The sequence below is a fragment of the Paralichthys olivaceus genome, chromosome 3 (genome assembly GCF_024713975.1).
Source record: "Paralichthys olivaceus isolate ysfri-2021 chromosome 3, ASM2471397v2, whole genome shotgun sequence".
Lineage (NCBI taxonomy): Eukaryota > Metazoa > Chordata > Actinopteri > Pleuronectiformes > Paralichthyidae > Paralichthys > Paralichthys olivaceus.
The window spans coordinates 3274474-3298382 of NC_091095.1; the positions used below are offsets into that span (position 1 = coordinate 3274474).

Sequence of the window (23909 nt, forward strand, 5' to 3'; positions counted from 1 at the left end):
CGACTTGATTTCCCCTAAATCTGCACAAAATAGCAAAACACAAGGAAATGTAGTTTATGGCCGGAGGCAATCGCACAACAGGAAAGAAGAAGTGGGAGATAAAGTACGAGCATTTGTATTTGTTCGGTAATAAACTTTGACTTCTTGTTCTTTGACAGAAACACTGGTTCAGAGCTGGTCCAGAGGAACCGACGAACAGAGTTAGCAGACAGGTCCGGACAGATATTTCTAAAGCTGTGCATGCTTGGACAGGCTGTTCCGTCCTTACTGCTGTCATCAAGCAAAAGAGCTGCACACAGCGAGAATGTTTTGATGCCTCTTGGTTTTCGAACGTGTTCAGCTGAATGGGAGCCTGATACTCTCGCGTCCATGTTGTCAGGAGCGCGTCCACACGAGAGTCAAGGTCTTGCGGAACAGACGGTGAAAATGATCTTTCATCACAGTTTCAATGTCCGTCTGTTGAATATGTCACATGACATGTAACATAGATATTTTCTGTACCTGTTTCAAAGTAAAAGCACTTCAGCGTTTCTGTCGACTGGATCTAATTTATTTGTTTGACCAAGGTTTTTATTGTTATTGCAGGATAGGAGGATGTTGAGTGCATAGACCTCTTATCTGACGAAATACAGTGTTGAGCCGTCACACGCTTCACACTCTCTCAAAGTCTTGAACTCGGAGTCAAACCTTTTCCAGTAAACGGTTAATTCTTCCTAAAGGAACTGAAGCCAAATCATGTGAATTAAAAGCAACAGTGCAGTGAGTCATAGTTCAGTCAGTCGTGCTCGTTAATCTCTCTCAGAGGAAGTGTTGTCCGATTAAACTTCTGCTTCATCATCACCATCATCCGCTTATTATCACACGATCAGCTGCTCACTGAGTAAACAGCCGCACGAAAAAATAAATAAATAAAAATTCCATCTCCTCTGAGAGAAAAGAAGCAGCTGCACTTCACCTTTACTGAATAAGAACCAAAAGTCGCGAAGATGAAATAATAAATGAATCCTCTGTAATTATAATAATCACGTGTTGACAGTTAAAATCCTGGATGACTAATGAGAGGCAGCATCATGACAGTTTTCCCTGATATGATATTATACTTGATAGATATTTGTACTTCATTGATCCCAAATTGGGAAATTGATGGTAATATCAGATTAGATTATATTTAATAGGATTAGAGAACACTCAGATAATGAATGAGTCATCAGAGCTTGACATCATAGGTCAATGGGGGAATCACATTTCATCTGTGATTCACTCTGATATTTTCTAAACTGTGACAGAACAAAGAGAGAAGGCCTGAAGAGCTTCCTCCTCCTCCTCCTCCTCCTCCTCCACCTCCTCCTCCTCCTCCTCCTCCACCTCCTCTGTGTTTACACATGTACGGTCAGTAACGAGGGCATTTCCCTCAATAGAACTGTTGGTCAACACTGACTCTACGGGTGCACTCTGTTATTTATGATTTTATTGTTGACGCTTCCTGTGTCTCACGCCCTCTGAACACCGAGTACAGAGGAAATATTACATGAACCCCTGAACTGGACTTGATGCACGTTATGGACTTTGTGCCTGTTACACATTGTATTTCTATGGCTCTAGAAGTGCTGCACCCAATCATAACCTGAAGTCGTCTTCACATTCCCAGCTGAGGAACATGGGCGACCTGGAGTCTCTTTGGGATCTACAAAAATAAACTCGACGGGAGAATGCGCACGCTTTTATTTTAACCCTGACATTAGTGCATTAGGACATTTTGGAGACCTGAGTTGGGGAACTGAAGCCAGATTATTGATTCATTGCTCAAATTAAAACCATAACAACCTGCAATGTAAAAGGTATAAAGTCACTCAAAGTAAATTATGGTGAGAAAGCATAAAATAAAAGTTTTTAACAACCACGGTAATAGAAAAATATGTATTTTAATAAATATAAATTATAAAATCTCATCTGTAAAATTTCACTCTAACGTTGTCTGGTTTCCTATTTGTCTTCATTTTTGTGTGAGTGTGTTTAATTTAGTGGATTGTGATTATGCATAAAGCTGATGGGCCTGTTTTCTATTATTATACTTCCCTCACTCACTGCCCTGCAATGTGCCTGTAGGTCCACTAGTTTGCAAAGTCCGCTTCCAGGAAGACAAACAGTATTTCCTCATTCTTTTCTGGAGGGCACTGGTTGATCTGATCTTCACTAATTAACAACCCATGTTAATTTAACCAGATGGTCCTGGATGAATAATGCACCGACAGCCTGTGGGTGTTTGGGGAAACCCTCTCACCTCTTCATCCAACGGTGATGAAACACTGTGTGGGCTCATGCGCACGTGTCACAGCTCCATGCATCACTGTGGGTCTTCCCCTCTTCTCACGACCCCAACGCAAAGACCGACTTCCTCCAGTGCGATAGAAACGTTCCACCATCCACCGCAGCTCGTGTCGCTATCACGTGTCGAGCACGTGGTTTAACACCAATGATTCGCAGGTGAGTTCAGCAGGATGCAGGCAAGCTGCTCGACATGTGATCCATGTGCACCAGCCCCCCCCCGTCAAAAGTGTGAACATGGCTGTGAAGATCTCTCGCCCCACCTCCCCACCCCCCCTTTTGATCTGAATTTCAAATTCAGATCAAAAGGTATTTTTAATATGTGAATTGAAAATTATACATATATTTTTTGTATATATACATTGAATTATGGCGCCACATAATGTGTGTCCCAGGTGTTTGTACCAATCACTACAGCATAAGGCACAACCGTGTAAAAGTATTTGAAATAATAGTTCTCATGAAGTTAGATGAAGTAGAGTAAAAACTTCTGCTTCCGAGCGAGGATTTCCGACACGTCATCCGGAGAGAGACAGAGACGGGAGTGACATGGAGACCTGTGAGAGAAGCAGCTCTCAGGCTGCGGCGTCATGAAGGTCACACGATGTGCGTGAACACTTCTCTTCACTCTCCCTTTGTGGTTCCGTCCTGGCACTGGAGTCATGCAGTTATTGAGCTGGGAGGATTATGCAAACTTTAATTTCAAAAGCTTCTGTGTGTGTGAGGAAGGCTTCCTGTTCAGAATGTGAAGGTTCACATAGTGAGTGATTTAGGAGGGAAGCTATTTCTCCTAATTGGCTGGTGCAGCTGCAAAAGAAGACTGAATTATGACGAGTGAACGGAAATGCATCAGACTTTCTTTCTGTTTGCCTCTGCTTTCTTCACACACACACACATATATATATATATATTGACAATAAAACTTTACTCTGCCACAGCTTTATGAAGTAGACTATTGTACCATTATGTATCATGCAATCTAGAATAAGAATAAAATTAAGAAGGTCCACTGTGTAAGATTTAGGTGAAAGGGAACTATTGTCAGAAATGTAATGTAGAATAATCCTCATGATGTTTTCACTAGTTCGTTTCGTCTAAATTGTATGAATTGTAGTTTTCTTTACCCCAGAAAAGGTCCTTTATATTTAAATACTTTATATTTACATGGAGGGGACCCTCTCTACGGAGGCCGCCATGTTTTTTACATTAGTCCAGACTGAACAAACTAAACACTTTTGAGTTTTTATGACGATTTAAGACTACCACAGTTTCTTTTTCATGTTTGGAAGGAGAGGGGGAGGTGAGGGGTGTTCAGCTGCAACATGACACCTCAACACTAGATGTCACTAAATTCTACACACTGTACTTTTAAGTCATAAGTAATATTCGCTGGTGTCAAGTGAAGTGGTCATGACATGCACACGTGTTACATGCAGGCAAATGCATATCCAGTGTTGCTCGTCTTCATCAAGGGCTTTTCTTCACATCACTCTGGCCTTGAATACAAGATCATTTCGATTTCTTTTTGAATATATTTGTCCTCAGATTAACTTCCCAGACAGAATAATGGTGTTAATTGTTCAAGCTGATAAATAACTTTACTCTCGGCATCTCGACCAAAACTCTATGAATGTGTGTTTGTCTGAAACTGAAAAATCTGAATAGCGAGCGAGCCACAGAAGGATTGAGGCTCGGAACATGTGCGTGTAGGCAGAGAGTGTGTGTGTGCGGGATTTTTATGTAACACTTTGTTGTCTATTCAGTGGTACGACTTATCTGTCCCCAGCCAGGCTGCCTCCTCCACACATCTTATCTTCCCCTTCAGATTGCAGGAAGATAAGTGTTCTTCACTCTCTTCCTCCTTTATGTTATGAAGCTTTATCATTTGCACTCTCCCATATGCCTGAGTGCAAACAAATAAAGTTGTAATTAAAACTGTGTGTGTGTGTATATGTGTGTTTGTGTGTGTGCAATATTAACGAAAATTAAGACAAATGAGACATTGAGAAAAATGTAAACGCTGGCTGTCGTCTAACAAATATGTAAATGTTATTATTCTCATGTTAGCGTGTCAGTGTCAATTTGCATTTTCACTGTAGCTTCCGTGTTACACAACATCTATGTCCGCACACACACACACACACACTCATCTTCATGTAGTTGGTATTGTTCTTCTTCCTTTCCTCCTTCGCTCCATTTCTCTCTTCTCTCCCAGCAAGAAACTGTCTGTTCCATTGTTTATCTGTATGTATGTCTGTCTCCATGTTCACACTTTATGTTCTTATCGAGTTTTATCTTGCTTCACCAATAAAAACAAATCCAGATTCAGAGTTATTTATTAAGATTAAACATTTTTAATATCTTATCTTGTCGACTTTTAAATTTTAAAAATCTTGTTGCTTAAGTCAAATTCAGAACTACCATCCTTGCTCTATTGTGATTTTCAGAAAACGTGATTTTCAGAGTATTTGCCGTCGTATGGGACTTTTATAAAAATGCAACAGCACCTTAAACTTCAGCTGGGATAGATGCAGGACAATGAAGAGAACATCGTGTGCGAGGAGATGATTACCTCAACCACTGGGATCATTTAAAGGCTCATTTAATCTCAGTGGACGAAGCCGTCTGGACGCACTCTGGGTTCATTTTGTCCGTATTTTGGCAGATCTTCTGAAAACTTAGGGATCAAGATGAAACATACGAAATGCAGCAGTACCACCGGAAATCTGGCAGCGAAGCCGAGCGAGACGACCGTAAAACACGAGGAAGAAATTCCAACAGGCGTGTATCTGATGTAATTTCACCCGGAGACGTGGACGAACAGCAGTTTAAGCTTCTGTCTAAACATTATCAACAACCTCCTTCACCGTCGACAGGTTGTTGTCGTCGGAAACTCTCGACTCTGTGCTGCCCTCTACTGGATGTATAACTTACCAACCATGCCGATGTTAAGGACACATGGAGGTGTGTGGGCAGTGAGGCTGACTCGAAGGTATATGAACACAAAAACACAGCCGGCATTTACGCTAGCACGTCGTGCAATAACATCCACAGAAAGTGATCTGCTCTGAGGAACGCAGCGCGACGCAACTGAACTATGTCGCAACGAGCAGCGTTTCTTTTGAAGCCGCACGTACAGGCAACAGGAATGAGTCCTATTGAGGAGCAGTTGTTTTTAACTCATGCAACATAAATACTGGATGTTTTCCCTCATAGTAGTATTACTTATCATGTGCATATTGGGGGATTTTGAATCAAATCCCAAGAGTCACTGCCAGTTCAAGAAACCAGACAATGTTGTGCACGTTTTGAGGAATTATCCCTCGATTGATCGTTGATTGTCATTTCATGTGTTTTCAAATCACGGTTGATGGTGTGAGAGTCTCTCTCCTCGTGCTCTGCTCATTCACGTCTCTGCAGCCACATCATCCACTGAGCAGCACTTCACCACCTCACAGATGTGCCGGGGTTGTCCATGGAGATTTCCCCGTGCAAACAAAAGCTCTCCTCTCCCCCTCCTGCGTCTCCCGCTCTGATTCCACCCCCTCTGCCGCTCCCTTCATGCATCTCTGCTGCTCTCTCTCCCCTCCACCACCACCACCACCACCACGTTTTCACACCAATGAGCATGCCGCGTGTAGCTCCCACTCTCTGGCATCAGAAACACGAGACGTCTTCAGCGCTGAGCTGAACAGCAGATTAATCCAAACACAACACTTGCATTCTGCCAAACACAGAGAGAGGAAGGGGACACAGGGACCAGCAGCTCTCGCACACACCGGAGTCAAGGTAAAGGATCCATATACATCTATTGGATGACAGGGTGTTATGTAATTTTGCTGTGGACACAGCGCTGCAAGAGAGATCTGGGTCTTTGTTATTCTCTGTGGCTGATGGCTCTGATATCTGCAGCTTTGAATAGAGGCTAAATTAGCGAAAGCATTGTTGGTGAGGTGATTTGACTGAGGATGCAGGAGAGAAATACAAAGCTGCACATGGAACAGCGTCGTCCAGCTGATGCATCGAATGTTGTTATGAATGTTTGTGTTCACTTTGCTTATTCCTGCACGCTGTCAGTAGCATTTCCTGTTGTGCACCCTCCCACCTGCCTGGATGCTGTTAGCTCTCAGGGTTCAGAGTCGGATAAATGCCACTCAGCTGAAAGCCACTGAAGATGGAGTGTGTCTTTGAAGGCCACAACATATTCCCCTCAGGATGAGATGCATCCGAAGCTTTTCTTAACACACAGTTCTGCCAAGCGTGATAAAAGCTTTGCCGTGGTCCACATCCAGTTTGTTTACGTTGGCAGATAGAAGAACAGGAAGTCTATGATGTCATTGTGTTGTAGAAAAATACAGTGACATCAGTGTTGGCGCATAAAAGTTCAAGAGTAAAATGTTCAACATGCAGAAATTACCCGGAGCAGATGTTGTAGATAATGTTCAAGATGAACATTTGAGTTGGCAGCGAGCAGTTTATTATGTTTACCGCCAAGGAGATGATGTTTGCATTGGCCTTTGTCTGATTTTCTGCAGGAATACACAAAAACTTTTTTGTGAAGGGGGCGGGGGCATAACCCAAGGAAGCTCACGTTAAACGTTGGGATGGAGTAACGGACTCTCACCTTGTGGAAACAATGTCAATGGTTCAATCCCGTCCGTAGGAACCGTTGATGCTTGTGCTCCACTAAACTCTTCCCCTCAGGTTTCCTTAGCATCTCAACTGTAAACATTCAGACAACATGCTAAAAAAGGAAATGAAATAATCCAGGCAGGTTTCAGTTTCCAAAATATGCATTTGCTTGGAAACACATATATGGATGTAATTCTTAGGAAACCAGGTTGGCCTTGGTTTTAGGATTTCACAGACATTCAAGATGTGATGGGCTTTTGCTAATCTGCAGAAACAGTTTTCAACCCTTTCGTTGGGATCTTTTATTTTTCAATGTATTTTTTAATTCTTTGAGCTGCACAAACATTTCCCTTCTGTTGTATTGAGGTTTTGCAGCAGAAATCTCAGATGTGGATATTTAAACATCTGGATTAATAAACCCAAAATCATCTGCAGGGCTAGGACGCCACGTGAGGAAAGTGATAACATGCATTTTAAACATTAACGAACGAGGTGTGAGGCCAACACCAGAGCATACTTATTATGTTGTGAATCTTTTCAAATATAATTCATTCATTCTATTGTCACAGTTCGCAGCAGCCTTGTCACCACATGAGGTTGATTCCAGCAAGTGCACCGCTGTAGCTCAGTAGCAGCAGTCAGCGTGCGCTGGCTGCATGCACATGACTACACACTTGCAAATCCTGCTCAAGAGAAACGCTTTTAGTCGACAGAGCGACAGGCCCGGGAGTGGAGCCGCTTTCTGCAATGCAAAATAAATCCCTGGAACAAACTGATTACATAAATGGCTAAAGGCAGGATGAGCAATGAGAGGCTTTCACTCTGTCTGCAGCACCGAGCGGTTAAAGCCAAAAGGAACAAAACGCTTTGGTATCCCGGCAAACAGACACAGATTAAAAATAAAAGAGTACAGAGGTGTTCACCTGCATCACAGGGATTGTTATACAAGGTGATGAGGGCGACTGGTTGACTGATAATCCGCTGCTAAATATCCAGAACGATTACAAACACGACAGCCAAATTGGTTTTCTTCACTCTGCCACAGAAATGACAAATTACCTCCAGATTTCCTGCACGTCAACATATCTCCATCACTGGACACGTTTACACAGACAGAAATGTTCTGATGTTATTCAGATTAAAACAATTAATAATCTAAATGAGACACTGACATGTATACAGCATTTTTTCGTATATTACCTAAACCTGAATAAGGTTATACAACAAGTGGAGGAATCAGACCGTTGTCCCATTTACGTGGACATGCAGTGAACACACCCGACTGCAGAATCTCCTGCTGCATTCCTTCAGATGTGAAATGCAAACTCAGGAGAAAGTCCAGAAAACAGCTCAAATGGCATTTTGCAACATCAACATAAAAAAGTTACCGCCTGCCTGAAGTCACATGACCTGGGTTCGAGTTGAAGCTTTTTCAAAATTAGAAACAAAACGCTCATTAAGGTAAACGTTAGCATCGAGCTAACCTAAACTTTGTAACATGTAAGAAGGAAAATGAATATTCTATTAGCGACTCATGCAAATATCATAATTGGAATAATGTCTTATGCAGAACCAGGTCAATGGTCAGATTATTGTTGACCATGTAAAGTAGGTCAATGTATTTTTTACCTGTGCTTAAAAAAAACCCAGACAGACGGAGCTAATTAAAACGAAAAGCCCTTGTGAATTCTTAATTTCCTCAGACTGACACGAGCCCAAACATGGAATTCATCAGAACCAACCCAAAGCCCTTCAGTCCACTCAGATCTCATTATGTCTGAATGTGGCCCACAGTAGATGACAAGCTCTAATTTTATCCCAGTGTTCTCCAGTGTTGTGCCCTTATCATGCTGAACGACCCTGGCACTCGTGTGCTTTTAATAAACCAGTGCAGCCAGTGACGGGCAGATGCACTTGAGTATAATCTGACATCCAGTAGCTGTGAGTCAAACGCTCGGACGAACACGGGGAAGCCTTGTTTGATCTCCCTTCACGCCCCGAGCCGAGCGAGAGCGGCGACGGCTTCAAGCAAAGTTTTGACAGTCATCTGATGTGAAGGCAAAGCTGCATGAACACGTTTCCATTTTCTATTTTTATACCGTGTTTAAAAATAAATCAAGAGGCACGACATATACTGAGAGAATCTGTAACACAGATACTCCAGAATGAATTTAAAGATGGACGATACGCCAGCTCCTCAAAAGTAAAGCGGAAACATCTTGATCGCCCCCTAGTGGCTGGCTGCAGCACAGGTCATAAACCCCACCTCGTCCACGTTAGCAGATTCTGGTTTGTTCGACTGTTGTCTGATAAGTTTTAAAGAGGGAAGATGGCAGCACTTTATAAATCAATCAATATTTTATCCCATGCTCACTTTTCTCATCATTTTGATTCCATTCCGTGTCATTTTAAATTTACGTTTTCATTCCATCTGTTTGAAGTTTCTTATTATGAGCATGAAAAATGACAGATTGATATAAAAGCATTTAGGAATAAGTTTTTCATGCAGCCATTTATCTAAAAAAACTATTATGTGATTATGTTTTGCAGTTTCCTGGTTTGTCAGAACACGTCTGAAGCAACTGCAGCGAACACAGAAACATATCATGAACACATTTCGGGTAAAAAGAGGATTAAAAATCATTCAGGTTGCCAAACGAGCCACAGCAACAAATAATGTGAAGTAATAACGTAAAACCAGAGCAGTGCATTTTCTATTCTCTTCAAGATTAAATGATAAACTGCTGGAGCTGGATTAAGCAGATTAAGTTGATAGAAAGAGGAGATGCTGCACAACAGGGGAGTGACATTAATCTAACCACACACACGAGTGGACCGTTCGGAGATGAAAATAACGTTGAGGCGTTATGTGCTGAAAAGCTGCTTTATCCCAGGTTGACCTATCAGATTATTGAAGTGAGCGCTGAGCTCAGGTGTCATTTCGGGAAGCCTCGGAGGAACGGGCGAGTTATTTACCATGATTCATAGCAGGGAACGTAGTTCAAGCGAAAATGCGTGCGTCATTTTTCAGATATTCTGTCCCCATAATGGAACTTATATAAGAGGATGTGGACGTAATAGTAGATTTGCATCATCTTCATTCACTCATTTTACTTTATTCACTGATCCTCACAACACTGCAGAAATCTTACAGGTGTTACCTTTATCTTTATATAGATGCCAAGATTCTTCATATAGATCATGCAGGGGAGTTGTTTTGTAATCCTGCTCACAAACAACAACTAAACAAACTATTACACAAACTGAGAAACAGAAAAACATTATTTTCTTGGCAGAGTTTAAATCTTATATCCACGACCAAAGACTGAAATTGAAGTTATTTTCCTCCTTATTATGTTGTGTTGCATAAATCTTAATTACTTTATGACTGACGGCTACAGATGCACATTTTCAAACACCTTTTTTTTTTTTTTCATAAGACTGCATCACGTTAAACCTGTCGATGAAAAGAGGAGCAGGGAGGTGATGTCTTACAGTCGGTGCCACATCGGCAACGTTCTGCAGCAATGTCAGCTGCACATGTGACTGTTACTCACAGGTACAGTCTATATATAGCACCTGTATTATGAATTCATCACATGGACACACACACGTGTGTTATCAGCACTGGAAGCTCAGTCATTATTTCATTATTAAATATTAATACACACAAATACATCCATAATTAAATCCAAAGTGAATCACAATAGACAAGAATGAATGAATTAAATAAAAGGACGAGTGCAAAACGTCCCCAAGGACTCAACAGTCACTGACTTTATATTTGGATCTACAGCAAATTGCACAAAATCTGAAATTTCCCCTAAATGTGCCGGATTATTTCCATTAAGATCCATTCATTAATTATTCCCTGTTCAATGGCTGGAAATGTAAAATATATAAGATATATTAATATCTTCACACCAGATTTCATGGAAATCCATTCAGCATCTTTTATGTAATCTTACGTCAAAAACTAACAAATGAGATCATATTTGACAATAGAATGTTCCAATGTAAATGAAGAGACTGGTATAGTCAAGAGTTTTAAATGTGCCATTGATTTGAAGAAAAGAAAGCAGTAACAGGTTATTAGACCTTCAGCACAAACTAATCGTTCATACATCAGGCCCCAGGTCTTTCCCTCATGAGCCTTTCCTCCATCATTTCTCCTGCACAGTGTGTTTCCTAAAGCGTTTCCCGAGCTTTGACACAACAGGACTGTTTACTGTAAACAGCAGTGACCAGCGTCCTCAGGCTCAGGGGGAAGTACATTAAACCACCGCTGCTCATTTGTTAATGAGTCGGAAACTAAACATATATCGGAAGTAAGGCTGCTTTCAGAGCTGCACTGAAGTCACAATGTTTTATGTGAGAAAGCAAATGGACCAGGCAGTTTGTCAGGAGCTCTCCTGTCAGCCCCTGAGTTAAATATCTGGAAAATGTCAAGAGTGGGCAAATTTTTCAAAATGTGCAGAGACCAAGGTGGGCGTGTTGATGATGTTTCCAACATGCAATGGACACCAAACTGAAAATACCAAATATCTCAGGACAAAACGAGTATAAAACATTGAAGAAGATGTCAAATTGGAAAGATGACGAGATCCAAGAGCTTTTGAGTTAAGAGCCGATGGCGGTGTCCACAGTCTGAGCCAGATAATCTCTTCATGTGTGGAAGTCAAACTCCGGAAAAAATATCTGAAAACAGCTAAAGACACAAAAGCTGCAGGTGATGCAAGTCATTGCAGACTGTGCTGCAGAAACTGTCCTGAATCCTGAGCCAGGACAGAAATAAACCCCTGAGATCATCCACAGTTCTTCCAACGACACTTCAGACGCTCTGACACATTCTTCTGTGGACAGTTGGGCTTCCGTCCTCGGGGCAGCCTGCACAGAAAAACACGCATGCACACTCACACAGTGCGAGACCACAGTGTGACTCATGACTGGTTGACCGGAGAAAGGGAAGGGTCACACGCTCGGTTGTGCCAAAAGTGAAATGTTGTCCTGGAAAGCTCGTCATCAGGGTGAATCTCAATTAGCCTGAAAACATCTAAAAGTGTCTCTTGGAGCGAGACAGTAAAAACAAGAAGATCATTTTGACTTGAAACATTTGGTTTCCACTTCTACCGTCTGTGGCTTGTTCAGAGTTCCCCTCGGCTTAAAGCATCTTTGGCGTTTGATTAGAAGATGCTTTACATTTAGTAATTATTTTCACATAATGTTGATTAATTTCATTAAGCATTATTGCATATCTGGCCCTTTAGTAGATGTTAGAGTTGCATGGGATGTTTTATTTTTGTAATTGGGCTTAATTTACTTTTATTTGTGTGTTTGTATCCTGGTTTCTGTACAAAGTTTTTATTTTTTATCATTGTTTCTTACCTGCAGCGTGAGAACGAATGTGAAATAGCTGTCTTTCTAACACCGGCATATTCATATTTTGTGTTTTATACTTAGTTTCATTAATGTGTTATGACCCTAAGCTAAAAAAAAGAAAATAGAAGTTTTGAGAATGAGGCGACTGTCCAGGATTTAAACAAAAACATGATGTGCTATAACTGAACACCAACTCGACAAGCTGTTATTTTTACTTTGCACTCAGCAGAAACCAGAGCAGTGCAGTGACCTGTACAGAAGAGGCTCTTCTCTTAGCTCCAGACATGACAGCACACACACACACACACACACACACGTGATCGCTGTCTTTTTGCCTTTAACACAAACATCCCTGCAGATCCGTGCACGTTCAAGCACACACAGTCTAACTTCCCATAGTTTAACTCACATCTGTCAGCGACGGTATCAGCACCAAGCAAATTTGAATTCCTGCAGGAGAATAATAATCTGAATTTGCTCTGCGTGCATCGGTCACTATATATTTATATATATATATATATATATATATATATATATATATATATATTATACATGACCTGTTTCATAACCACCGTGCGGCCCCTCAGCTAATGCTACACTTAGCTCCAGAACTGCAGGGTGTCTCCTGTCAGCTTCCAGAAATGAGGACATGGAGGGAAATCTGCAAACCTGCATTGCACCAAGTTAGGTAACATCAAAAGAGATGTTCATGGACACACTCACACTCACACACACACACACACACACATCCACGATCTACATCTTTACTTCCTCATCCACCAGCCCTCCTGGGGTATCGCAGAAACTGGAGTTCTGGCGGATGTTTGCTGTACTTTCAGATTCATGAGGCTCACTTGTGTGTATCTGAGACATGAGAGTGCTGTTGCTGTTTTTAGCCTCTTTCCTCCAGGAGTTGGCCTTGCTGCATGGCTGAGTAGGACATGCACTGCTTCCTCCTGACTACACGGATTTGTCAGGGATTTTTATAAATAGCGCAGCGGCAGCACGTGGTTGCACCAAGCTGCAGACGGAGAATGCAGCCAGGGAGACGGAGATTTGTCAGGACAGAGGAGGACAGATGGGAGAAGGAGGAGATGAGACAGGAGGAGGGTGTGATTGACAGACATATCAACACATCCACGTCTTCACATGCTGAAAAACATTCATTCTTACACAGAAGTAAGAAACTACAGAAGTCTGTTTTTCAACAGGCAGTGATTGTGGACTAAAACTGTCAGATCCAGATACGCTTACTCAAAACATAAAGCCTCTCTTGCAGTCCAGGGACATGATGCATGAGCAATCTGTGTGAAATTACATCTAACATTTACTTATTATCACTCTACCTAATTATGCAGCCTGTAAAGTTTGGTTACAGACGGTGATGTGTGAAGGAAGATGAGATTAAAACCATATCTCAGTGATAAACTGAAATCAAAACATATTCAAGGGCAAAGCAAGTTACTTTTATTTATATAGCAGGTTTTTTACACAAGACAGACATAAGATAAGATGCAGTTGTGTGCAAACATTAAGTCAAATGACATTCATTCAGCCTGGTTTTAGCTTTCTTAGCATCGTTTGTTAAAAATAGCAAAGTGTCCCTTGTGCTGTCATTGTGTGAGAAGGTCGTCAGACATTTAATAATCCCAGAAATCGAGCAAATCTCAAAAACCCTTCATCATCTCACACTTGGCACGTGTCCACAGGAAGTGCAGTGTTGATTCTGGTGTGATCTGGATGCATGACGGACTCAATATTATGACAATAATTAGTTCTTTAACAGGCGACCAGTTCTTTAGCAGAGACGACTCGGACTCATCGATGTAAACAACAGGAGCGTTCATGACAATTGCAAATAGAACTTTTAGAACGGTTCTCATTCAGGAAGTAAATTTCCAATTCAGTGTCTCCAGTTTCAGAAAATCCTCGTGAAAAGAGTTTTAATCCTGGAACCAGCTACGACACGAACCTGCAAAGTGAGCGTGGAGTTCTCATGTTACAAGTATTCAAATTTAAAACCTGGTGTTTCGTTAAAAAATTGAAGAACTCAAAACTCAAAGCAAGTATCTCAGTTAATCATGGTGTGTATTGTAGGTGGACTATGCAATAATACACATATATTTATATGCAAACATGAACATTTCAAAATTCCAATGTTTTCATTTCAGAAGTTGAAACATTTTATTGTGCATTAAACACAATGTCAAATCCCAGAGATACGTTGTGATCTCTTGGGGAAATGGTGAAAAACAACTATGCAATAATAATAAAAAAATGATGATAATAATAATAAAATAAATGACTCACTTGCTCTATATCCTTCCCTTCCATCTGCTCTAGCCCTTTCTATTTGACCTGACTGTATTAAGATGTACTATTCTGTCGATCTAATGATTTCCAGTCATTTATTTCCTGTAAAATAAACCCTCCTTACACAGAACGTCTGTCCTTTACTGCTTCGTCTTTACGACCATCTGCAGTGACTCATGTGTCCCAGAGGCAGAGCACTGACAAACAGAACACGACAGCAGCCGCGTACAAATGAGACGGGACAGACTGTGATGAGGATGAGGTTCATTTCAGTCGGTCAAAAACTGCACCGGACGGAAGAACGTTTTATGGCGACGTGTCAAAGTCTACGTTGGCTATAAACATAACACAACAGATAACCAGCCACTGACTGTAGAGAAATGAAAGGGAAACCATAACATCTCGATGGCCCCCTGCTGGCTGGTTGCAGTATAGGTCATGAATCTAGGAAGCCTCCTCCATGTTAGTTGAAAAATATGTGTCAAACGTATTTTTCTCAAGGAATATTTTCTATGTTTGGCTCTTATCACACTGATAAGTATGATTTCAAGGTATTTGATTCTGTAAAAGTCAGTCAAGATTGGTCAAGCATGTGTATCAGTGGGACCTTGATACTTCAGCTCCGTCGCCAAATTGCAGCAGCAACAAACACACAAACTCAACTAGTATATGCATTTTTACTTTATTAAACATTTTGTCCATGAGCAGAGTATTCTCTACTTCTTGATTAAACTGCAGTTTTTGTCTGAGTTGTGCAACAAATTGTGAGATTATAAAAGCCAGAGTGTTGTCAGTGAAACCGTAGGAGATGCTGCAGACTCCAGCTTTCCGCCTTCGCAGAACTCAGAGCTGCAGTCACATGAAATCGTGTCCAAAGTCTGCAAACTACACTCAAACAAGAAACCTTATCAGGATGTGAGATTGGGTATTCGGGATGTTTGAAGCTGCCTTCTGAATGAGGCAGGGCAGAAGGTGAATCGGCTTTTTGCATATGGAGTCACACCTGTTGTCTCCATCCAGCTCGGGCCTGTGCAGCCAGTCGGCCTTATCTCTCTGCTGAGGTTTTTTTTTTCTTCACAATCAGTGTATTCAGTAGGTCTTCCAACAACATTTAAAAAATGATGCATAGTCTTAACATGTAAAGGGGGCAGCCTGACTTTGTGAAGCCAAAACATATGATTAGCCACCTTAGCAACAGCTGAAATATGACGGCAGTGTTCAGTTTACAGTTAAATTGCATTTGTTTTTTTAGGTTGGCCATGATTTGTGCAGCAGTGTTATGCACTGTCCACGTCTTGTTCCAACTGGTTCCTTGTTTTAAATTCTGCAGCCTGCAGGGCACAACCATGCTTAAAGTGACCAACACTTACATGCACCTGCACACCAATCAGGACGTGCATTGAATGCATGTCTTTTTGTCCTGTGCAGATGTTTGTTGATGAAAATGTTGAGAAATGTGTTGGGGGTTTTTTGTGTGCAGGATTTGCACAATGAAGACCAGACTAGGCTGCCTGTCCAACAAATCGGACTCCTACAGTGACTTCTCCGAGTTCCTTCCTCCTGCCCACGAAACTACTGCCAGGTGTCTGAAGTAAGTCGGCCAAACCATCGTGTGTCTCCTTCTGTTGCACTACAACAAGCAAACTGACAAATCCAAAGATACAAGATTTGATTTGACTTTACAAGTCCAAGCAGTAAAGTGTTTTTTTATGGACAGAAAAATTTATCTTTTAATCATGTGTATGCATTCTACGACTTTGGATGCACAGTAATACCAATACCTCTGCACCACTGTGATGCCACATCCCATCCAACACGCCCCCTAACAAGCCCAGGTAAAGCCAGAGCGACGGCTGACATGTGCCACACACGCTGGAAGCTGTTGACCAATCACAGCGGAGTGGGTCAGCTGGCCAATCAGAGCAGACTGGGCTAATCGGGAGCCTTAAAGACACAGGAGCTAAAACCAAGCGTGCAACATCAAACTGTTGATGTTTCTGTAAATTATGTTAAAATCTTAAAACTTTCTTCTTAAAGATATATTTTGAACTTAAGTGAGATTTTCTGTGTAATTTATTGCATTTCTGTTTGTGCGATTTGATACCAAACATTTCCGTGAAACAATTACGCTATATTGTTGTTTTTTTCCGCTGTCACTGCAGAGAGACATTTTTTATCAGTCTGATTAAATGACTTAATTCTCATTGTGATATACCACAAAGCCTTTGAGCAAACGAGGTCAGTCATTAAGCTTGTTAATGGCTTGATTTGCATTCATTCGGAGGTTGCAGAGCTAACTTTCAAGAACATGTACTTTCGCTCAACTTGTCCATTAGTGCAATGATTTCTATGCAAAGTATTTCAGCTGTAGTTGTTCTGGCACATAATCGTATCTCTGACTTTAGTCAATCCTCGGTTTATGTAACACGAGTGGGATTCACAATATTCCATGTACCATCTACCAAAGGGTACAGCTGTGTGTATCCCTTTAATCTCCATCTCGGTGTGTTCTCATGTTTTCAGCTTCTCATAAAGAACGTTAACATGTGAACAAAGGTCAGCCGTTGTTCTTCTGTTCCTTTCCTCCCTCCAGATATCACAATTACTTTACAGGCTTACAGAGCGAAAGAGCCGAACCGCTGTGAGCAGAAAATAAATCATACATTAACCTCATCCGCCCTTCAATAATACATACAGTACCATCCTGTGTTAAAAATGCATGACAGCACAGTGGTTGGTTCAAGTCTCACTCAGTCTCTCTTTGACTTTCTGTCCACCAGACTGTCGACGGACGAGGTCGTTCGATGGTCTGAATCGTTTGATCACCTCCTGTCTCACAAATGTAAGTGGACTACTTCTGTTTTTCATCGGGGACAGTGCCTCCTGCAGAAATCGCATGGAGGCACCGTCCAGTCTCTTTCCCCAGTGATGAGTCACATAAGTTGTTTCGCCGCACAAGGAGTGATAAAAACTGCGGAGAACATCTCAGTTAAAGATCACTTTTTCACTCAGAGAACCAAAGGTACATTTAGAACCAACTAGAATAGCACTCAGCAGAGCACATCCCTCTGCCAAGTCCCAAAGACAGCGTACAGATGTGGGCCACTGCAGGCAATGATGCGGCACAAAATGGATGTGAGCCTGAAGCCGCCTTCTAAAATAGCAAATGTGGCCCAGATATCCCAAAACAAATGTGGGCAAACATGCTGCGCTCTTGGCACGTTGTAATCTGGATGTGAACCTGAAGCAGCCCATATGGTGAATATGACCCAAACACAAATTTGGGCCACCTTTTGCTCCATTGGTTGACGGGCGGCATTGCTACAGCTTGCACGTGGCTCAGATCTGGCAAACAGAAGCCAAGTGCCATCATTCCATGCAGTATGTGGGCCGGATGACGGAGTCAATCTGGGTCAATGTTAAAGAATAGGATCTTCCCCTTTGTCTAGATCAGCACCAAAATGTGATGTGTTCTTTTTCGACCCAAGTCTCACCCGGCCACCAAGTTGTAGTTTTCTTCATTCGGCTCCTTCCAGGCGAAGAAGTGCTTGTTGCCTTATTGTCTGAAACCACAACATGTTTTTTTTTCTCGTCTCTTTGCACCGAGAACATTTCAAGCAAATTGCAGCAGCTTCTCCATCGTATCCAACACAGTTCAGTTGTGACATAACACAATAGTTTCACACATTAGAAAAACATTGTTACCGAACCAAAAATACAGCCTCCCCCAGGCGGAGGGAGCGATACACCTGTGTATCCTGTTTCAATTGACCAGGCCTTAAAGGGGGTGACTTACAATGTACATGAACACTAACACATTACGTAAGTAATGGAAAAGCAAAGGAACACAGTACTGAATGTTCCCTCGATAGAGCATCCACATTGGCCTTAATTTGATTCAATAAGAGATCCGGTATATATCATGCTCAGACCTGACTGCATCCTCCAGTGTGTGAAGTGACTGTGTGTGACCCGGGGGCCTGACCTGTGCTCGCTGTCGTCACGTTGTACCGGAACATTAGGTGAGGTAGGCCAGCAGCAGGGATGTGCTCTCGTGTCAGGGTGACAGTTTGTATTTTAGCTCAGGTGTTAAGACATGAATAAAGATTAAATGTCAAAATGTTGAGAAATAGAGCCGTCACCCTCTTCTTAGGGAAACGTTCATATCCAAACTATAATGAGCTGTTTGAATTCATTCTAGAAATCTTCAAAAGCTCAACTTTATTCTTTTATGTCATTTTTTGTCAAAGTGCAAAAGAGAAGTCATCGGATTTATTTTGCCATTCTCGACATTTCAACTTCGATCCAAAAAATATTCAACTTCATTTTAACATTTCCATTTAATTCTTGAAATGCAAGAGGAGAAAAATGAAACTCCCCCCCATACGGTCTCTTGATTTAACTGAGCATGTTTCCATCGTGGTGGCCGCTGCATCCTGAGACTAATCGTGAAGCTGCAGAGGGAGTTGAGTACAGCGAGCTGCTGCTAATTACCTGGATACATTTGCATCTGCAGACAGTCTCCTGTCAGTTCATCAAGTTCTCCTGCAGCTCTGAGTTTGTGCTAATTTACCAGTAACCTACATTCGATTCTTCACACTCTCAGCCTTATTTATGCCTCTCTCCTGCCTCCCCTCCATCCCCTGCTGTCGATTAGCACCTCCACACAGATTAGATCTGACCTCGTTTTCACAGAGCGACAAGATGGAATGAAACCTTCATTAGCAGTTTCTAAGTCTGCGTCTGTGTCTACTCTGGTAAACCATGAGACAAAAAAAAATGAGACAGAGCATCACATAATCAACTCAACCATCTTGAGAACTAATTAGCATTCACATGGGTGATGAACTGTTTTTCCGAGATTAACTGCAGAGTGCAAACACCAGAGAGACAAAGACAAAAAAAAACAAGCCTTTCAGTTAATGATTCGCTCCAAACATTATTTATCAGTGGTCAAGTTTAGGCTGCAAGTGTTTTGTTTAGTTTACTTTAAGGAAAGATCCTGGATTTGGTTTAAAATGTAAAGCGTTCACATTAACATTAAATAGTTTAATAATGTTCTTGTCACTTTCAGGATGTTGCTCTGCAAGATCAGATATCTTGGTTGGTAGGAAACTCACAACCTCAGAGTATTGTTTTACTAGAAAGTTCTAGAAAGTTCAGGAATCTGAGAGTAAAAGGTGTCAACCCTGGAGATTTCACTGTGACTTCTATTTTTTTTAGGACTTCATCAAAACATCAGCGTAGTGTGTGTGTGTGTGTCATGCAACCTGCATGTTTGTGCTCGTACGCTCATGAGAATGTTTTTTGCTGTGTGAGTAACAGTGTTGCATATGCACAGATGGACCATCCCCTCTGCTCGGCTCAGCTTAATTAGGTAAACAGCAGAAATGGAACGCTGGAAATAACATGTCAACGTGACACAGGCCCGCAGAAAAACATGCCCTTCCTTTGTGTTATTACAGCGGAGAGTACGTTAATCGATCACTCGTCTTGACTGATAAAGACAGAAAAACAGTTTCTCTGTGGGAGTATTTTGTGCAGATGTTTGTCTCCTACACGTAAGAGCCCTTTTCCCGCTCCTGGGAACAACAGTGTGTACGCACTGGAAAATATCCACAGAGAATGAAGGGTATTATCACTTATCACATGGTTGAGCTGAGAAAGAAAATACATCCGTAGAAGAAGAAGTTATCTGCTGCTGCCTGAAAATAAGTGTTAGGCTGGAGTATCAATCATGTTTTTCTTGTGTTTTGTTCTTGTTTTAGTTTCCTCCTTCCTCTCCGTCTGATTCATGCTGTTCTTTTCCAGATGGCCTCGCCGCCTTCCGGACATTTCTCAAGACGGAGTTCAGCGACGAGAACATCGAGTTTTGGATGGCCTGCGAGGAGTACAAGAAAATCAAGAGCTCGACAAAGCTGGTGTCAAAAGCAAACAAGATCTTCATGGAGTTCATCGACGTTCAGGCACCAAGAGAGGTGTGTGTGTGTGTTGAGTATAAATGATTAGATATTACATTATTGTGATTTTCTTGTTTATTATTACAATGATAATGAAAGATACCAAGTTCAGGTTTTACTTTCACATGATACATGACAGAACCAACATTTGGTCCAATCAGAGGAGAAGGTCTCAGTCTGGAACAAATGGATTTGTTCATTTCTGGTGTGAAATCACTTTTTGAATGGTTCAGACTAATCACAGGAAGTTGAGTCAATCTTGTCACCAATGAAATAATAAAAGAAGAAAAACTAGAATAGCACAAACCTTCGCCGAGGCTCACTTACTTATGTAATGAAGCTGCAGCAAATTGTGCACACAGTCAGACATCAGTCCCGTAAGTATCCATGATCTTTTTCATCTAGACATCGTGGAAGCTCCTTAAAACTCCGTATCTCACAATGTTTAATGTTGAGTAAGTGCTTCCTTGGCCCATTGCACATTATTCCTCCAATTTCCATCGTAATCCATTCTGTAGATTTGTGTAACGCCACCAACTAAGAGATAATTAAACAAAGAAACCAAAGAATCCAAACGAAGAGACTTTGGGAAGTTGTAAAACTGAGAATCAGAGGAAATATTTAGTTTTAAGTTTGTCAAATCAAAAGCCTTAATAATCATAATAATGAGTAAATAAACCCGGTGGAGGTAATGGAAATATTTTAATTGTGGTTAAAAGAAAACTATGATATGTCCATATATAGTTTTATTTTCCTGTGGTATAGTGTGATGATAAAACATCACACTAGCTCTACATCCCCTCTGATATCATATGAGCAGGTCCTTATCAGAAAAATGTATTTAAACAAGCAACCAATTTAATTAAGTCTGTTTTAATTAATTAAATTTCCACTCGCTCCTTTCCGTCTCGTCTAAAATACGAACTCGTGGCTTCTTGAGAATCAACCTCAGCTCAGCTCAGAGTGAAGCAGATACAGGCACCGTTGTTATGTGTCACCGTCAGGATGTGAATTCACGTGAGCCGCCGCTGTCGTCGTCTCTTTATCTCTGGCAGGTAAACATTGACTTTCGCACCAGAGAAAAGACCAAGCAGAGCCTGGAGGACCCGTCCCCCAGCAGCCTCAACGAAGTCCAGGCCAAAGTCTACGGCCTCATGGAGAAAGACTCCTACCCTCGATTCCTCAGGTCCAAGATGTACCAGGAGATGGTGAACAGGGCCCACGCACAAGGCCAGCGGAGGTCGGTTTGAATCCCTCGACGACCACACAGGACGTAAAAAACTGGACCTATACTGTAAATCACTCATTAACCCTTTGACATCATCTGTCAATACTGTGAATCTGCGATGGAAGGGGCGACACGCTCGACTGTTTCCTGTGTCCACAGCAGCTCCGTGCATGAAATCCCTCTAGATAAGATGTGTCCGGGTGAACTGAGCGGTCGAGGGAAGAGGAGGAGATTTATTTATCGCTGGGTGATACGTCTGAAAATACTGTCGTAGTAAAAATATGCGATAACGATATTTATTACAATGTATGATTTCAATGTTAAAAGTCACAAAAGCAAATGTTCAAATTAAATAGTCTTCGTACCAGATTACGAGAAGAAGATGTTTTTTTTTTCCTCAAAAGATGAATCCGTATTTTTCTTTGATGAATTAAAGCTTTTTATTTGCATACGTTAAAATATTCCTAAATGTTTTAATTCGGACTGTAAAATAATCACAAAAATAAATTTTAGATTTTTTAATTTACACCTTTATCTTCTCCAGTGTGTATTTTTTCATTCGCATTGAATCAGGTCATTTCCATTGAAGTATAATTATTTATATTATCCTCCATCCAAAAGATCGTACATCGAGATAATTATCGTTGTCGCTTTATCGCTCAGCAGCTCCTCCTCTCAGCTCTTTGTGAAATAGACACCGTCGTGTTCAGGCGACTGCTCCTGTCGTGGTAGTTTGTGTTTACACTGAACAACAACGTTTTATATCTGAAACTGTGCCAAACTAGACTGCACTTAGGTATTGATTATAGCTAGACTATATAATCCTGTGTACTGTAAACTCTTGCAGGTATTCTATGTGATATATAATGTGGAGTATAAGACTGGGTTGGATTTGAAGTGTTTGCTTTCAATTCATTCAATTCAGGAAAATGAAATCGTGTGATGTATGTGTTAAACTTCTATATATATGCAGTGCATTGGACCAAAAACATCTTTTCAGTTCTGTTTTCTTCAAGCATCTTTTTTGAAACGACATTAATCTTTTTTAAATACGCATCAAGTTGAGCAGTCAGTGCTTCATTAAACTGCAAATGAAACTCTGGCTTCCCGAATTCAGTTTTTGGAGTGAATTGAAAGCACAGACGGTCCAGCCCCCATAGAATCTGTCAGAGTTACAAACTGTGTTGTGCAAATTCTCCTCAAATATTTCCAGCATGATGCAATTCACAGAATTAAACTTAGATATTCTTTGATTTGTACAGAATGACATGAAAATGACTGCAAAAAAAAAAAAAACTCGTGTGCTCCCCCCAGTATTTGCACTCCTTTATAATAAGCTAACTGAAAAGATTTCCTGGGGAGGTAAATGTTTTCTTTAGTGCATGTGTACTGTGAAGGCCAAATATGTTTGTAATAGGACCGGCCGAACAACATATCACCCCAATATGGTATGTTACTGTGTTCCACATGAATGTAACCTCCCCCTCTATATTTTGCGATTAAACTGAAACTGCATCTACATGTTGTGCACTGCATGACTTTGCTGCTATAATACCAAAAGCGTATTAGAGCCATGAAAATGCATTCATCCACCGATTAGACAGGCGGATTAACCTTGATTCCATTTTTCGATTTTATAACAGCAATAAAACCAGACACACACACAAAAAAAAATCCTCAATCTGCGGTGAGTCAACGCTGTTATTTCAAAATATAATTAGAACAAAACGATGGAAGGGGAATAATAGAATAATTTGATCGCTTCGCAAACGGCAGATCATTTCTAGAACTTCACATCCATTGATTTTGCAGCTGTTGTCGACGTGTGAGTCACTCAAGCTGTCCCACATCCCCCCCCCCCTGTCCTTCATCATCTATCTGGGCCAGCAGAAGACAAACGCACACTCTCTGTGGAGGTGACTCCACATCCAGCGTCGACTCATCGTAGAACGACGTTTGTGAAAGTGCAAATGACAGTAACGCAGGTCTGCATGAGTGAGTAGAGCATGAGTAGGTGCTGCTGTGTTTTAAATGAGATGGGTTGTCACCGCTCTGCAGCTGTAAATACACGG

General features: G+C 41.3%; 1 protein-coding gene across 1 annotated transcript; it reads left to right on the forward strand.

The window, feature by feature from the left end:
- Positions 1–5854: 5854 nt before the first annotated feature.
- Positions 5855–23356, forward strand: LOC109639203 (regulator of G-protein signaling 8-like). Its single transcript, XM_020102551.2, has 5 exons — positions 5855–6114; positions 16130–16240; positions 17430–17491; positions 20461–20627; positions 21665–23356. Exons 2-5 carry the CDS (start codon positions 16140–16142, stop codon positions 21857–21859), a joined length of 525 nt encoding a protein of 174 aa, XP_019958110.1. The 5' UTR covers positions 5855–6114; positions 16130–16139; the 3' UTR covers positions 21860–23356.
- Positions 23357–23909: the final 553 nt, after the last annotated feature.

Bases quoted from the DNA above. Each gene is read 5' to 3' on its own strand.
- LOC109639203 (XM_020102551.2), top strand. From the start codon at position 16,140: ATGAAGACCAGACTAGGCTGCCTGTCCAACAAATCGGACTCCTACAGT. The intron at 16,241-17,429 runs GTAAGTCGGCCA...TCTGTCCACCAG, and splicing joins ACTACTGCCAGGTGTCTGAA to ACTGTCGACGGACGAGGTCG. The intron at 20,628-21,664 runs GTGTGTGTGTGT...TATCTCTGGCAG, and splicing joins ACGTTCAGGCACCAAGAGAG to GTAAACATTGACTTTCGCAC.